This window comes from Sus scrofa, chromosome 6 (genome assembly GCF_000003025.6).
Source record: "Sus scrofa isolate TJ Tabasco breed Duroc chromosome 6, Sscrofa11.1, whole genome shotgun sequence".
NCBI classification, from domain to species: Eukaryota; Metazoa; Chordata; class Mammalia; order Artiodactyla; family Suidae; genus Sus; species Sus scrofa.
The window spans coordinates 12538056-12552712 of NC_010448.4; the positions used below are offsets into that span (position 1 = coordinate 12538056).

A 14657-nucleotide genomic window follows, 5' to 3' on the forward strand; every position below is an offset into this window, starting at 1 on the left:
TACAAGAGTATTAGCGTGTGATCCTATTTTTATAAAAATTATGCATATTTAAAAAATACTAAATACTAGAATGTACAAAAAGAAGAAATACACACTCTTCCCCCAACAAACACACACAAAATAAATTCCCTACTGTCTTATGCATCACACGTGGAGTACTGTGTGCATGGCCTGTTTCTGAAGACCCTGCAAAATTTAAGACCACATTTTTTTTTTTTACTAATTTCCTCTGAGGCATAAAGGAAACATGTAGAGGATGTTTTTTTGAATAAGATATTTTAAATGTTGCCTTTAATTTTTTGGACCTTCCGCTAAGGTTTCACACCCTCTTCTCCACCACCTACCCACTTATCCTAGTGGCTGTTTGCTCTTCTGAGCCTGCTGTAATATTCACTTCTGTTCCAACAAGCACAGGTACCAAGAGTAAGTGCTTGCTTGGATGGCACCACTCTTGAACGTAAACAGACTTTAACTGTAAATATAGGGACGGTTTAAAGTGGAGCAAATATCCCAAAGGACATAATAACAATGATTTGTTCACAGAGAGTGAGCAAAAATTTTCACTTCTGTCCACTTGCCCCAGTGACATTACAGTGGGGTGCAGATTGGATCCAAGAACGTGTGTGCTCTGTTGTATTAAAATCCATTGGTCTTTCTCGTACTTTGGATCATTTATTCAGGCATCATGCCCTGGCCATGTGAAAAATACCGCCTTACAGAATCATAAAGATCTTTGAAATGCTGATACCTCCTCTTACACAGGGTCAAAGGACTGTAAGAAAATCACCACTGGGCTCCTGAGAAAAGTTTTAATAAGTATTGGGGAGGAGAATCAGGTTTTTGCCAAAATTCTAATTTTCACTTTAAAGCTCGTTTTATCGTTGGACAACAAATAGAGTCACTTGTTTTCCCTGAAATGACAGCTCATTTGATTCATTTTTGAGAAAATGTCTGCCAAATAGCCAGCCTTCATTTGAGTCTTAGCCATTCATGTAAAAATGTTTCATGAGAAAAGCAGCTAGTTCAGCTCATGACTCAAACAGCTGCATAGTGGTTTTCCTGGAGACAACATCATGCTTCTGTACCTTGTACGTACTTCCTGTTTCATCAGACAGAATGTTAAAAGGACATGCCCTCGAAGCTGAGACAGTACAATTAATCATTTTTATTGCATTCTTTTTTTTTTTTTTTTTTTTTTTTTTTTGGTCCTTTGTCTTTTTAGGGCCACACCTGCGACATATGGAGGTTCCCAGGCTAGGGGTCAAATCAGAGCTACAGCTGCCAGCCACAGCCACAGCCACAGCAACCCAGGATCCAAGCCACATCTACGACCTACACCACAGCTCACAGCAACGCCAGATCCTTAACTCACTGAGCAAGGCCAGGGATCAAACACACATCTTCATGGACACTAGTTAGGTTCGTTCACCACGGAGCCACGATGGGAACTCTTCCACTAAGGGCATCCTTAAGTGAAACCGGCATTTCTTTCCTGCAGCTGCATGAGAGTGCAGAAAGCAGTGACTGCCCGTGCAACTTGTTGCCACTCTCTGGAATCCTGCTGTGGCACCAGCAGGCTCCTCCACCAACTGCTTTTGCACCATCAGTGCAAATGTCAACTCAACAAAATAGGAAAATAATGCCCAAGTATTATTATTACAATAGTCTTGACCTCCTGGATCCCCTGCAAGGGTCAAGCCCCAGGGTCTATGGCTTACACTTAAAGCAAGATCACTGCGTGCCATTATTACACCTAAAAAATGTACAATGTTTCCTTAGTAGTATTCAAATATCCAGCTGGTAGCACATTTCCAAATTGTTTTCATGGATGTCATATATTTCTTCAAGTTTTTATTTTATTTTTTTTTATTTTTTAAGGTGGTACCTGTGGCATATGGAAGTTCCCCAGGCCAGGGGTTGAATTGGAGCTGCAGCTGCAGGCCTACACCACAGCCACTGCAACACAGGCTCCAAGGTGCATCTGCAACCTACTCCACACAGCTTGTGGCAACTCCAGATCCCTAACCTACCGAGTGAGGCCAGGGATTGAACCTGCATCCTCAGGGACACTGTGGCAGGTTCTTAACCCACTGTGCTGCAGTGGGAACTCTGTTTCTTCAAGCTTTTAAAACTCAAGATCCAAATGAATCCATGTCCCATGACTGACATCTTTTAATACATAGGCTCTCCCACCATATCTTTTTTTTTTCTTTGCTATTTACATGCTGATAACACTGGCTGATTCATTCTGAAGAACTTCCACAGGGTCTGGATTTTCTTGATCACCTTAATTTTTTTTTTTTTTTGTCTTTTTAGGGCCACACCTGCAGCATATGGAGGTTCCCAGGCTAGGGGTCGAATGGGAGCTGTAGATGCCAGCCTACACCAGAGCCACAGCAACGCGGGATCCCACCCGCGTCTGCGACCTACTCCACAGCTCATGGCAACGCCGGATCCTTAACCCACTGAGCAAGGGCAGGGACCGAACCCGCAACCTCATGGTTCCTAGTCGGATTCGTTAACCACTGCGCCACGACGGGAACTCCCCCATTAAATTTTATTTATTTTATTTTTTTATTTTTTTATTTTTTGTCTTTTTTTTTTTTTTTTTTTTTGCTATTTCTTTGGGCCGCTCCCACGGCATATGGAGGTTCCCAGGCTAGGGGTCGAATCAGAGCTGTAGCCACTGGCCTACGCCAGAGCCATAGCAGCGCGGGATCCGAGCCGCGTCTGCAACCTACACCACAGCTCACGGCAACGCCGGATCGTTAACCCACTGAGCAAGGGCAGGGACCAAACCCGCAACCTCATGGTTCCTAGTCGGATTCGTTAACCACTGTGCCACGACGGGAACTCCCCCATTAAATTTTAATGATCGATTTTCTGTTCCTTGATCTGGACTTGGAACCTGAGAAGGTCAAGATTTCAGAAGAATTTAGGGCCAAAAACTAACAGCAGTTCCTTACTCCTTGCCAGGTCTTAAAACAATTCTTTTCCTAAGATACTGAGTAAGAGGTTCAGGTTTTCCCGCCAAGCGTCCTCATGGATACTAGTCCGATTTGTTTCTGCTGAGCCACAGCAGGAACTCCGGGGGTGAATTTTTGAATTGAGTGGCTAGAGAAGGTTTTACTCATCAGGTGAGGTCTGAGTCAAGATGTTAGGCACCGAATGTCTATAATCATAACTCCAAGACTCCATAATCAGACTCCTGCTGGTGCATGTTCCTGACCTTGTATTATTTCCAGTGTCTGACACCACCACTCCATCTGGTTACCAATTTCTCCCAGCAAGTCGATCTGTCTCCCTCTTTATTACGTCAGAAATGATGGGAAGGAATGATAACTAATCATGGCTTCTCCTTCATTTGGGGCACTGAGAAGTAGCCTTCAATTGATTTTTTTTTTCATGGAAAAATTACAAAATAGGAAGCCTGCAAAAATCCCCCTGATTTGGAGTATCTCATGCTATCTTTCTTTATTTTTAACATAAATTAATTCCGGGATGGAAGAACTTGAACCTCAAAAAATCCAGTTATCTTACTGAGTGTTTGACAAGTCCATTTTTTTTTTTCAATGAACAAAGGGGCGTTACATGGCCAGTGGCTTAGTTTTTATCCAGGGGTCCTCTGGGCATACACAGACTGTCTCTCTCATTTATCTTAGCCTTCCCAGCACTGTGCTTGGTAGAGATGCTGAATGAATGAATGACTGGGACAAGAACTCATGATGCTTGAAACCCAACCCCTACCGGGGACATGCAGTTCTGAGGTCCTGTCCACCTGGGTGTACCAAGTGCTGCCTATGCAGCCTGCATCCTGCTGGAGTTGACAGCTTCCAGCATCACCCAAATCTTCAGTGCTGCCCACCTCAGGGGAATGGTGGTGCCCCTGCATGACACCAGGGTGGGCAGCTGCTCCTTCAGCCCTTTTCTCCTGCAGGCCAGGTCTTGGGACTGCAAAGAACTCCAGCTTGCTCTTCGCTCTATCTGCTCCTCATGGAGAAACACCTAAAGAATATTCTATTTATCTCACTTTGGGGGGAAAAATCATAGTCATTCTGAATCAGGTTTATTACTGGATGCATTGGGGTTTTTTTGGTCTTTTGTCTTTTTAGGGCCACACACAAGCATGTAGAGGTTCCCAGGCTAGGGGTGGAATCAGAGGTGTAGCCGCTGGCCTACACCACAGCCACAGCAACATGGGATCCAAGCTGCGTCTGCGACCTACACCACAGCAGATGGCAACGCCCGATCCTTAACCCACTGAGCGAGGCCAGAGATCAAACCCGCGCCCTCATGGATAGTAGTCGGATTCATTAACCACTGAGTCATGACGGGAACTCCTGGATGCATTGTTTTTATAGAGGAGTCAGAGATAATTTCATATAGGTCAGAACGATATGGCTGAGAGTATTAATGGGCAAAGCATTACTACACAATGAAGCAACTGAATCAAAGCTTCCCATGTTTCATGAGTAGATCCATAAACAGATTAGGAGTCTACTGGTCCAAAAACTTGTTTACAAATGGAAAAACTAAAGCCTGGAGAAGCCAACGGTTCTAATTCTGACAAGATAATCTGTTTATGGTTTCAAAATGATAATATGACTCTTTTCCAGGGCCAAGTTCGAGTTCAGTTTTTCCTTAGAAGGACTCATAGAACTCAGCAAGCTGTTACACTCTTGGTTGTGGTTTGCTGCAGGGCAAGGAGACAGGTTAAAATCAGCAATGCAAAATGAGCAAAGGCCAGGATCCTAGAGACACCAGGCGCACGATTCCAGTTGTCCTCTGTCAGCAGCTTGGCTTGATTCTCCCAACAATGGTGTGTGACATTACAATGGGGTCCGGCTTACCTGAAGCTCGTTCATGGTACATGCATGTCTGACAGTCCACTCAGGGGACCCCAGTCTCCAATCCCTCCTCCAGTCAAGCTGACACCACATGGACCAAGGGCCCCAGCATAAATTACGTTTTTTGGTTTTTTTTTGTCTTTTTGCTATTTCTTGGGCCGCTCCCGCGGCATATGGAGGTTCCCGGGCTAGGGGTCGAATCGGACCTATAGCCACCGGCCTACGCCAGAGCCACAGCAACGCAGGATCAGAGTCGCGTCTGCAACCTACACCACAGCTCACAGCAACGCCGGATGGTTAACCCACTGAGCAAGGGCAGGGACCAAACCTGCAACCTCCTGGTTCCTAGTCGGATTCGTTAACCACTGCGCCACGACGGGAACTCCATTTATGTTCTTAATATAAACCAGCTGGCTGGTTCAAGGCCTCCAGGTCAAGAAAAATACTCTTATCAGACAGGATATTCCACAAGCTTAGAGGTTATCTCCCAAGAGCTGGGCAACAGTCAAACCTTTCTTTGGAAGGTACAGGGTTTAGCAACCTGCACTTGCTGAGTTAACCCTTTCCTGTATAATCCTCTATGGTGCTTTTTCTATGTCATGGGAAATTGGTTTTGTATTTTGTTTTCTTTTTTTCTTTTTTGTCTTTTTGCCTTTTCGAGGGCCGCTCCCACGGCATATGGAGATTCCCAGGCTAGGGGTCTAATCGAAGGTGTAGCCACTGGCCTACGCCAGAGCCACAGCAATGCGGGGTCAGAGCCCCATCTCCGACCTACACCACAGCTCATGGCAACACCGGATCCTTAACCCACTGAGCATGGGCAGGGATCGAACCCACAACCTCATGGTTCCTAGTCGGATTCGTTAACCACTGAGCCACAATGGGAACTCCTGTATTTTGTTTTCCAGAAAAGCAGTCCTGAAGATCACTGAGATGGTCTTCGTGTACAAGCAATCATTTCTTTCTTTTCTTTCTTTTTTTGTTTCCTGTCTCTTCTCTTTTTAGGGCCGCACCCTCAGCATATGGAGGTTCCCAGGCTAGGGGTCTAATTGGAGCTGTAGCCTCTGGCCTACACCACAGCCACAGCAATGCCAGATCCGAGCTGCCTCTTCGATCTACACCAGCTCATGGCAATGCCGGATCCTTAACCCACTGAGAGAGGCCAAGAATTGAACCCGCAACCTCATGGTTCCTAGTCAGATTCGTTTCCACTGCGCCACGACGGGAACTCCAAAGCAATCATTTCTATGTGTCCGACCATCGGTCGCCTTTTGCAGAATAGCTTGAAGGAACTTTATTTCTGTATCAGAAGTAGCTGATATCTCCCTGGGATGTGGCGAAGGAGTGGCCTCCATGAAAGGCCCACATGTCTCCACGCCCTTCACGGCAGGACTTTACACTCTCCTTATTAGGAGGTGCGGTCTATTTCCCTGCCTCCTGAACTGAGGCTGGCTTTGTGACTTGCTGTGGCTACAAAGCTATGAAAATAAGCATGTGCTGGCCCGCATATGTTCCTGCTTTCTGTTAGAACCCTGTTGGAACGAGAGAGACCACAAGGAAGCGAGCCGGTTGTCCCAGCTGAGTCCCCTCTAGACCAGCCTACAAACAGGTGATGCCCAGATATATGAGAAAGCCCAACTGAGGTCAGCAGAGCTGCCCACCCAACCCCCAGAACTGGCCAATATGCCCAAGCGAGGCCAGCCAAGACCAGAAAAATCTCCAGCTGACCCACAGACTCATAAGCAAGCGTAAATGTTTACTGTTTTATGCCACTGAGTTTTAGTTGCTTGTTACACAGCAACAGCTACCTGATACAGTGGGGAAGTATATGGAGGAACAAAAGTACTTTTTGATATGAAAATGTCTTAACACAAATCAGATAACGGTCATGACATGTTTTCTCCAAACACTGCTGTCAGCCAAACATCACTATTCTAAGGAATGTGGCAATGAAGGATCAGCAATACTTGTTCTTTAGTCTATTTTATTTTTATTTTTATTTGTCTTTTTGCCTTTTCTAGGGCCGCTCCCACAGCATATGGAGGTTCCCAGGCTAGGGGTCGAATCGGAGCTGTAGCTGCCAGCCTACGCCAGAGCCACAGCAATGCAGGATCCCAGCCGTGTCTGCAACCTACACCACAGCTCACGGCAACGCCGGATCCTTAACCCACGGAACAAGGCCAGGGATCAAACCTGCAACCTTATGGTTCCTAGTTGGATTCGTTAACCACTGCGCCACGACAGGAACTCCCTTGTTCTTTAGTATTAAAAAAAAAAAGTTCTCGTAACATTTTACTTGTCACATAGGTCTTTTAAAACTTTTATTAAAAAATGTTACATGTGGAGCTCCTGTTGTGGCTCAGCAGACACGAGTCTGACTCGAATCCACGAGGATGCAGGTTCAATTCCAAACAACCCAGACTGAAGTAACGGATCCGTACTTCTCAAAATGTCAAGGTCAGAAAGACCAGGTGAAACTAAGGCACTGTCACAGACTGGGGGAGACAAGACAACTCAGTGCAGCATGGGGTGGTGGATGAGATCCCGGGCCAACCAAACACCCCCTGGAAGCAAGAAAGCATTTGTGGACGAATGGGAAATCAAATTTATAGGTGAGTAATGTACCAATTCTGCCACGGTCCCTGTTAGTATTTCACTAATTCTTAGTTTTGATGGTTGTACTGTGGATACACACAACATAAATATCAGTGAGATCCAAGCGAAGCGAAGGAATTCCTTGTACTGTTTTTGCAACTTTTCTGAAAGTCTAAAATTCTTTCAAAATAAAATGGCAACGATGTGGACACTCACCCTTTATCCCTGGGCCTCCTGTTGCGTTGATGCCTGTCTGGGCGTGCGTGTAAGCTGTACCTTCCAAAGGCCATCCTTTCCATTGCTCTGTCAGGTGGGTGGTCTCTGGCTGGTGAGATGCACATGAGGGTTAGTGGATCCCACAGCCATCTACCCATTACTGCACCCCCTTTGCTAAAAAGTGGGTGGCTTGGCCTGAGGTGTGTGTGCTATACCATGTCGTTGGCGCAAACACCGTGTGAACCTTCAGGCAGCGGGGCTGGCTGAGGCCACGCAGCCAGGAGGAGAGGCAAGCCCGCTCCATAATAGGTACCGTGTGGATTTCAGCAGTCAAGCTGCTCCCCTTCCAGAGCGGAAAAGGTCTGATGTGATCAACTTGTTACCAGGTGGCTGGCTGGTCTCCCTGAGGAATGGTGCCATGCGGGGGATTGAGTGCTGCTGGGGGGCAGACACTCGGCATGGCAGTAGCTAGGTCAGGCTTAGTGAGCAGGGGTCCGTGCTGGTGGACCCATTATCAGGCTCTTCCTTGCTCCCACTGTGCCTGCACTGGGGTGTCCACTGATGGAGGTTCCCCAACGACAGCGGGCTGAACCACGCTGTCTGCTTGGTTTAGTCTCTTCCAAGGTAGATGCTCTCAGGTGGGCATTACCATGTGATGCTATAAAGATCTCACTTTGTTCCATCTGCATCTTCTCCAAACTTCCTTTGACCCTGATGTTCCAGTCTCTGCACAGGCCCCTGACCAACCAGCCAAGCCATTCACCTTTGCCTCTGGGCCCATATACACTCGCCTATTGATTTCCTTTTCTGTCTCCGAAAAGGGATAACCAGATGTTTGAGCTGCAGCTCTGCCAGCTGGGGGCATCTCAGGGTCACCCCCATGCAGGGCTGTAGTGCAACAGTCCATTTTCAGTCTACAAGTTCATATTGAGCCAATCCATTCATGAGCTGAGCTTGACTTTTTCCCTCCTCCATCAGCTGGTCGTCATAGCTCCCCCCACATGGCCATAGGTGTGAGCTGAGGGACAGGTGCTGACATGGGGGTTTGGGCCACCTACACACACAGCTCACTTTGCCCTCTGGCCCTGCTCATGCCCGATTTTCCTGGCCCTCACTTTGTTTTTGCTCCTGCCTGATTTACGACTTGGTGGGTCTGCCAGAGCACGCAGCTCATCAAGGTCAGCTCTGACGACATCATCACTGAATGTCTTCTGGTCACATTCACTGTCTTAACCAGGACCCAGGAGTCGGCTGGGGCAGTTTTTTTGGTATAGTGTATGGCTCTCTGCTGCAGCTGCTGTGATCCTTCTCCGGAACTTCTGGGATCAATATCATGGCTCTTCTTGGGGTTCGCCATCCAGCTCTACCCAGGAGCTCTCCCCCATCCACAAATACCTCTAGGACCATTGGCTACAGGTGGCTAATGGCTACCAGGTTGGGAAGCATATAGAGAGAACATTTCTATCAGAGCGGAAGTTGTACTGGACAGAGTACCACACCTAGATCTAACAGTTGACAAGAAGTACAGAAGCTGGAAAAATATCTTAAACAATCCCACAAGATGCAATCATCCAAAAACAGAATGTGGAAAATTCTACCGGCCAAGTGACCCAGTTTCTTTAACAAATAAATGGCATGGAAAAGTGGGAGAGCGAGAAACTGTTGTAGTTGAAGAGGCTTATGAGACACATTAACCAAATGCATTGGGTGGACTTTCCCTGGATCTTGATTTGAACTAACCAACTGTAAAAGAGATTTTTTTTGAGATAAGCCAGCTAAACACATTGAGAGTGAAATGTGAACTCATTCAAATGCGGCTGGGGAGAAGGACCCAAGTGGGAGTTTGTATTCCTAGTTTGATTCCTGGGGGGGAAAAAAAAACAACAAAAAAAAATAGCCAAGCTAGAAATAGCTTTATCTCAGTAATGTTAGCAACACACGTCTTCAAATTTGCTGTGGGAGGAAATCTGAGCTTGAAATAGTTTCAAAAGTAGCAGCCACATCTCTCCGCACAATTCTGGGATATGCCCAGTGGGAGAGTGGAGACAAAGGGATGCAATAGTCTTTTCCTTCACTTATCTGGTGAACCGTTGCTCATCCTTAAAGTGCTCCTCTTCCAGGAAGTCCTCCTGGCTTGCCTCACTGCCCTGCCCCAAACCATCCCCCAAGAGCTTCCCTGTGCTTCCCTCCTCATACCCTCCATCTAACTGTGACAGTGGATCTGGGACTTGCAAGGTGAGAAAGGGCAAGGGTGTGTGCCAAACCCCAGCCTGGATGGAGGGTAAGTACACAGTCTTAAGCCAGCAAGTGGCCTCTGTTGTTTCCCTTTATGCTTAGTAAGCTCCGCCTCTCCTTTAAGGAGTGGACTCCGAGGTCTGGCGGGGCCACCTTAAAACGGCGCCACCTTAAGCAGCCCTGCCCCCAGCAGAATTACTAGGCTGGGGTGGCTGCTGGCTTCTGCCCAGCTATGGCCTGCCTGCTCCGGGCTGCAACCTGGCGGCTGTTCCCCTGGAGGGGCTACTGCTCCAGGGGGACACAGGTAGGTGGGGGGGGGGCTTGGAGGCTGGGGACCCTATGCCAAGTTTCCGCCAGGCTCTGTGCTGCTCCAGCAACCCGGAGACTTTGGGCAAAGAATCACCCACCTGGCTCACATCCCTTCCACCCAACCCCCACCCCGGGTCAAATGTGGGTACTGAGTAAAGTAGGCCCAGGCCCCCACAGCTGCCATGAGTGGGGCTGGGGGGTTTCAGCTGGAAGGTCTGTGGACTCCACAGGGACGCTTTGGGGCTTAAAACAGCGCTTGGGCAGCAAGGAGCTGCGTTCTAGGCCAGGCCCTGTCTCTGACTTGCTGGCCTCGTTTCCCCATCTGTAAAATGGGACGAAATCCACGGAAGGGCTCTGAGAGCCCCATGAGCCCCTGGCCGAGGCAGCATGGAGGTGTGGGTGCCTCTGTTCACGGGCCATTGAAGCGCCACTCTGACGCCTCCCCCTGGCCGGATGGCCTCTGGCGTCTTTGAGAGACCCTGCCAGGGTGTTTGTCCCCTGCAGGGCGAACTCAGCAAAGGCTTTGTGGAGGCTCTGAAGGCAGTCGTGGGAAGCCCGCACGTGTCTACCGCCGCTGCGGTCCGAGAGCAGCACGGGCGCGATGAGTCCTTTCACAGGTGGGAGGCCCGCCCCCATCAGAGCCCCTGGCTGAGAGCCAGGGTCCTGGGTTGTCTTCTGCGCCCACCCCCACCCCGCCCATCCGTTTCTGGGTGCTCTGGCCTTCTCCACCCCTCCTCTTCACCTCCAGAAGGGTGCGCTCTGCCCCTGGCCCACTGTGCAGCCTCAGGCCCTGCAATACCTCTGGCTGCTTCAAATTTGAGCAGGACCAGAGGGCACCACACGCCCCTAAGTGGCTGAGGGTCTGGTTGCAGGTGCCAACCTCCTGACGCTGTGGTGTGGCCCCAGAATGTGGAGCAGGTCAGCCAGCTGGCAGCCCTGTGCTATGACCAAGGCGTGCCCATCATCCCGTTTGGCACAGGCACCGGGCTTGAGGGTGGAGTCTGTGCGGTGCAGGTATGTATGGTGGCCTCCTCCCCTGGCCAGATCCTAGTCCCATCACACTTGCCACCCTGCCCTCTGCCTCCTCCACCACCCACGGCTAGCCAGCTCCAGCCTCCTTACCTGCCGTCTTGGGGCTCTGGTCTGGCTGCTGAGAGGTCGGCCACGAGCTGGGGTTCTCGGGTCTGTGTCCTGGGGAAAGACCTTGGTTAGCAAACGCTGGCACCCTTCCGGCCAGGGCGGTGTCTGCGTCAACCTGACCCACATGGACCGAATCCTGCAGCTGAATCTAGAAGACTTTTCCGTGTTGGTGGAACCCGGCGTCACCCGCAAAGCTCTCAACACCCACCTGCGGGACAGTGGTCTCTGGTTCCCCGTGGGTAGGCTGGGGCTCGAGGCCGTTCCTGGGCTGGGAGGGCTCCCTGGTGGCACGGGTGTTTCTGGGGCTTAGGGGGACCCCTCTGCCCATGGGCGCCTGCCCCAGGCTGCCTTCTGCCTGACCTCTGCCCCGCAGATCCGGGTGCAGACGCCTCTCTTTGCGGCATGGTGGCCACCGGGGCCTCGGGCACCAACGCTGTGCGCTATGGCACCATGCGCGACAACGTGCTGAACTTGGAGGTGGTGCTGCCTGGTGGGCGGCTGCTCCACACCGCGGGGCCCGGCCGGCACTTCCGGTGAGCGCCCTCTACCGGCAGCCACCGGGGCCTCTTGGAGAAGCGGGTTGTGAAAATGTCCGTGGGCCGAAAGTGAGGGTCCCAGGGTTTGCTCCCCCTGCTTGAGGCCGATTCGGGCTGTGCCAGGGAAAGGCTGCCTTGGTGGCAGTCTGCACCCGAGGGGGCCAGCGCAGACCTTGGGCGCAGCTCCCCACCTGGCTTCTGGCCAAAAATCCATAGTCTCGTGGCCTGGGCGCTCACCCTCATGTCCTCGGGCCTAGGAAGAGCGCAGCGGGCTACAACCTCACCGGGCTCTTTGTGGGCTCCGAGGGGACCCTGGGACTCATCACAGCCGCCACCCTGCGCCTGCACCCTGTCCCTGAGGCCACGGTGGCCGCCACCTGTGCCTTCCCCAGCATCCAAGCGGCAGTGGACAGCACTGTACACATCCTCCAGGCTGCAGTGCCTGTGGCCCGCATTGGTGAGCCAGGGACTGGGCAGTCCCCGTGGGCGCCCTGGAGGAGGTCTGGAAGGCTAGTCCTCACCTCATCGGACTTCTTGGTCCCAGAGTTCCTGGATGACGCCATGATTGACGCATGCAACAGGCACAGCAAGCTGAACTGCTGCGTGGCGCCCACACTCTTCCTCGAGTTCCATGGCTCGGAGCAGGCGCTGGCAGAGCAGGTGCAGCGCACAGGTGCACTGGGGTGCTGCGGGAGGGGGGCACGGGCTGCCCCGGAGCGGGGCCAGTGTCAACCCTCGACCTTCCACAGAAGAGATCACCCGGCACAATGGAGGATCCCACTTCTCCTGGGCCAAGGAGGCCGAGGAGCGCAGCCGGCTCTGGGCGGCGCGGCACAACGCCTGGTACGCAGCCCTAGCCCTGCGGCCCGGCTGCAAGGTGAGCGGGCTGGGGTGGACGTGGGAGCCTTTCCTCCGCCCTCTAGCCTGTTGTCCGGAGAAGCAGGCTGAGGGCACGGCTGACAAAACTGCCAAACCCTCAGCGGGGAGCCCCGGCCTCGAGCCAGAGAGAGGGCAGGCTTTCAGGAGGAAGCGGAAACTGCTAGCCAGCCGGAAGGGGAGGCTAGGCTCCAGGTAGCAGGTGCTTTGGGACCGGAACACAGCTGGGGATGGGGAGTAAGACGAGAGACTTGGGAGCACCTGCCGGCCAGTCACCTTGTTGCTGGAGGCTTAGAGCCAGCCCCCTGAACCCATTCGTAGCCTTGACCCCTTAGCTCCGAGCAGGTGGGATGGGGGGGGAGCTCACAGGCCGGCCTCAACTCAGGGCTATTCCACCGACGTGTGCGTGCCCATCTCCCGGCTGCCGGAGATCCTGGTGCAGACCAAGGAGAACCTGAAGGCCTCTGGACTCACAGGTGCTGCCGGCCCCCCGCAGAGTGGGTGGGGGAGGGAGAGCAGGGGAGGGGCCAGGCTGAGGGCAAGCAGCTCTGTCCTCTGGGCTCCCAGGAACCATCGTTGGGCATGTGGGCGATGGCAACTTCCACTGCATCCTGCTGGCAGACCCGGAGGACCCTGAGGAGCTCCTCAAGGTCATGGCCTTTTCAAAACAGCTGGCCAGGTAAGGGTGAATGAAGCAGGGAGGGGGCTGGGGAGAGCTGAGGGAAGTGGGGGGCACCTGCTGAAGAATTCCTTCCGCTGCCTCTCAGGCACGCACTGGCATTCCATGGCACCTGTACTGGGGAACACGGCATTGGGCTGGGCAAACGGCAGCTGCTGCAGGAGGAGGTGGGTGCCGTGGGCATGGAGGTCATGCGGCAGTTCAAGGCCACACTGGATCCCCGCGGCCTCATGAACCCAGGCAAGGTGCTGTGAGGGGCTCTGAGCACCTGCCCCACAAGCCCCCAGTCAGTGGCACTTCCTGATCTGGGACGTCTTCGTGCCACAGAATGACTCTGCCTTTGCCCTGCCCACTGGCTCTTTCATTCAGAGGCAGCCGAGGCCCGAGGAGAGAAGCCTGCACAGCCGGCTCCTCCCTGGCCCTCTTGCTGTTCTCAGGAGCCTTTTGAAAAGTCCAGTAAATGGCTCAGGATCACTCCCTGTGAAGCTGCTTCCTCTCTGTGCTCTCACACTTCCTGTCCTGGCTAGGAGAGGCGGTGTGGGTCACCCCAGACTAGGACAACGCCCCTCCGTATCAGCCTCCCTACTGCTTGGGGGGTGGGGGTGGGGACAAAGCCTGGGGGACCCAGCACGCATAGCCCTTCTCTGTCTGCCTGGTGACAGGAACACTCAGTTGCTGGTGGGGGAAGGGACCTCCCACTCCATGTTCGCGGGCTCCCCAAATAAATCTGAACCCTGTTTGCAGCCATCTGGAGATGAGCACGTGGCACCTGTGAACAGCCCCCTGTGCCTACCCCACCTCCTTCAGGTTCTCTGTCCTTTGGGTAGTGACTCCCTTGTCCCTTGTCCTGGGCCTGCCCTGAATTGTACAGCCTGAGGAGGGGTTGTGGTCTGACTACAGAAAGGTTACTTTCAGAGGCCCAGGCCCCTGTCCCAGTTGCTCCCACTATGAGAACCCCAGGGCCTGAGGACTTGCCCATGGCCATCATCAATTACTACAGATTCCTCCATGGAGCCCCAAGTGGGATCTAGAACATTCTGAACAAGTCCTTCAAGTGGCTGCTACTAATCACTGGAGACGGAAGTGATTTTCCAGGTACCACACCTCTCCATGGTGTGATGTGTCATACTACCAGCTTTTTTTACCCTCAACACCAGACGCTGCCCACCCTGGGGCCTTGCCTCTGTCTTGTTGGGATCCCTGGCCAGACTGCCTCACCCAGGG

General features: G+C 52.0%; 2 protein-coding genes across 2 annotated transcripts in view; one reads left to right on the top strand and one right to left on the bottom strand.

Moving 5' to 3' along the window:
- The window catches only part of ZFP1 (ZFP1 zinc finger protein), a 69179-nt gene extending 57758 nt beyond the window's left edge, over nucleotides 1–11421 (bottom strand). The window contains exons 1-2 of the mRNA XM_013998178.2: nucleotides 11325–11421; nucleotides 7659–7767 (exon numbers count right to left, since the gene is read on the bottom strand). The gene's annotated coding sequence lies outside the window, so the exon portion shown is untranslated. The remainder of the gene's footprint in view (nucleotides 1–7658; nucleotides 7768–11324) is intronic.
- LDHD (lactate dehydrogenase D) lies at nucleotides 10043–14182 on the top strand. Its single transcript, XM_021093784.1, has 11 exons — nucleotides 10043–10197; nucleotides 10707–10819; nucleotides 11075–11216; nucleotides 11440–11581; nucleotides 11716–11875; nucleotides 12136–12335; nucleotides 12423–12551; nucleotides 12628–12755; nucleotides 13140–13230; nucleotides 13322–13433; nucleotides 13522–14182. Exons 1-11 carry the CDS (start codon nucleotides 10126–10128, stop codon nucleotides 13685–13687), a joined length of 1455 nt encoding a protein of 484 aa, XP_020949443.1. The 5' UTR covers nucleotides 10043–10125; the 3' UTR covers nucleotides 13688–14182.

What these genes read in the sequence shown, in the direction of transcription:
- LDHD (XM_021093784.1), top strand. Translation starts at nt 10,126, where the DNA reads ATGGCCTGCCTGCTCCGGGCTGCAACCTGGCGGCTGTTCCCCTGGAGG. An exon ending in CGCGATGAGTCCTTTCACAG is followed by an intron (nt 10,820 to 11,074) that starts GTGGGAGGCCCG and finishes GTCTGGTTGCAG; the next exon opens with GTGCCAACCTCCTGACGCTG. An exon ending in GGGCCCGGCCGGCACTTCCG is followed by an intron (nt 11,876 to 12,135) that starts GTGAGCGCCCTC and finishes CCTCGGGCCTAG; the next exon opens with GAAGAGCGCAGCGGGCTACA.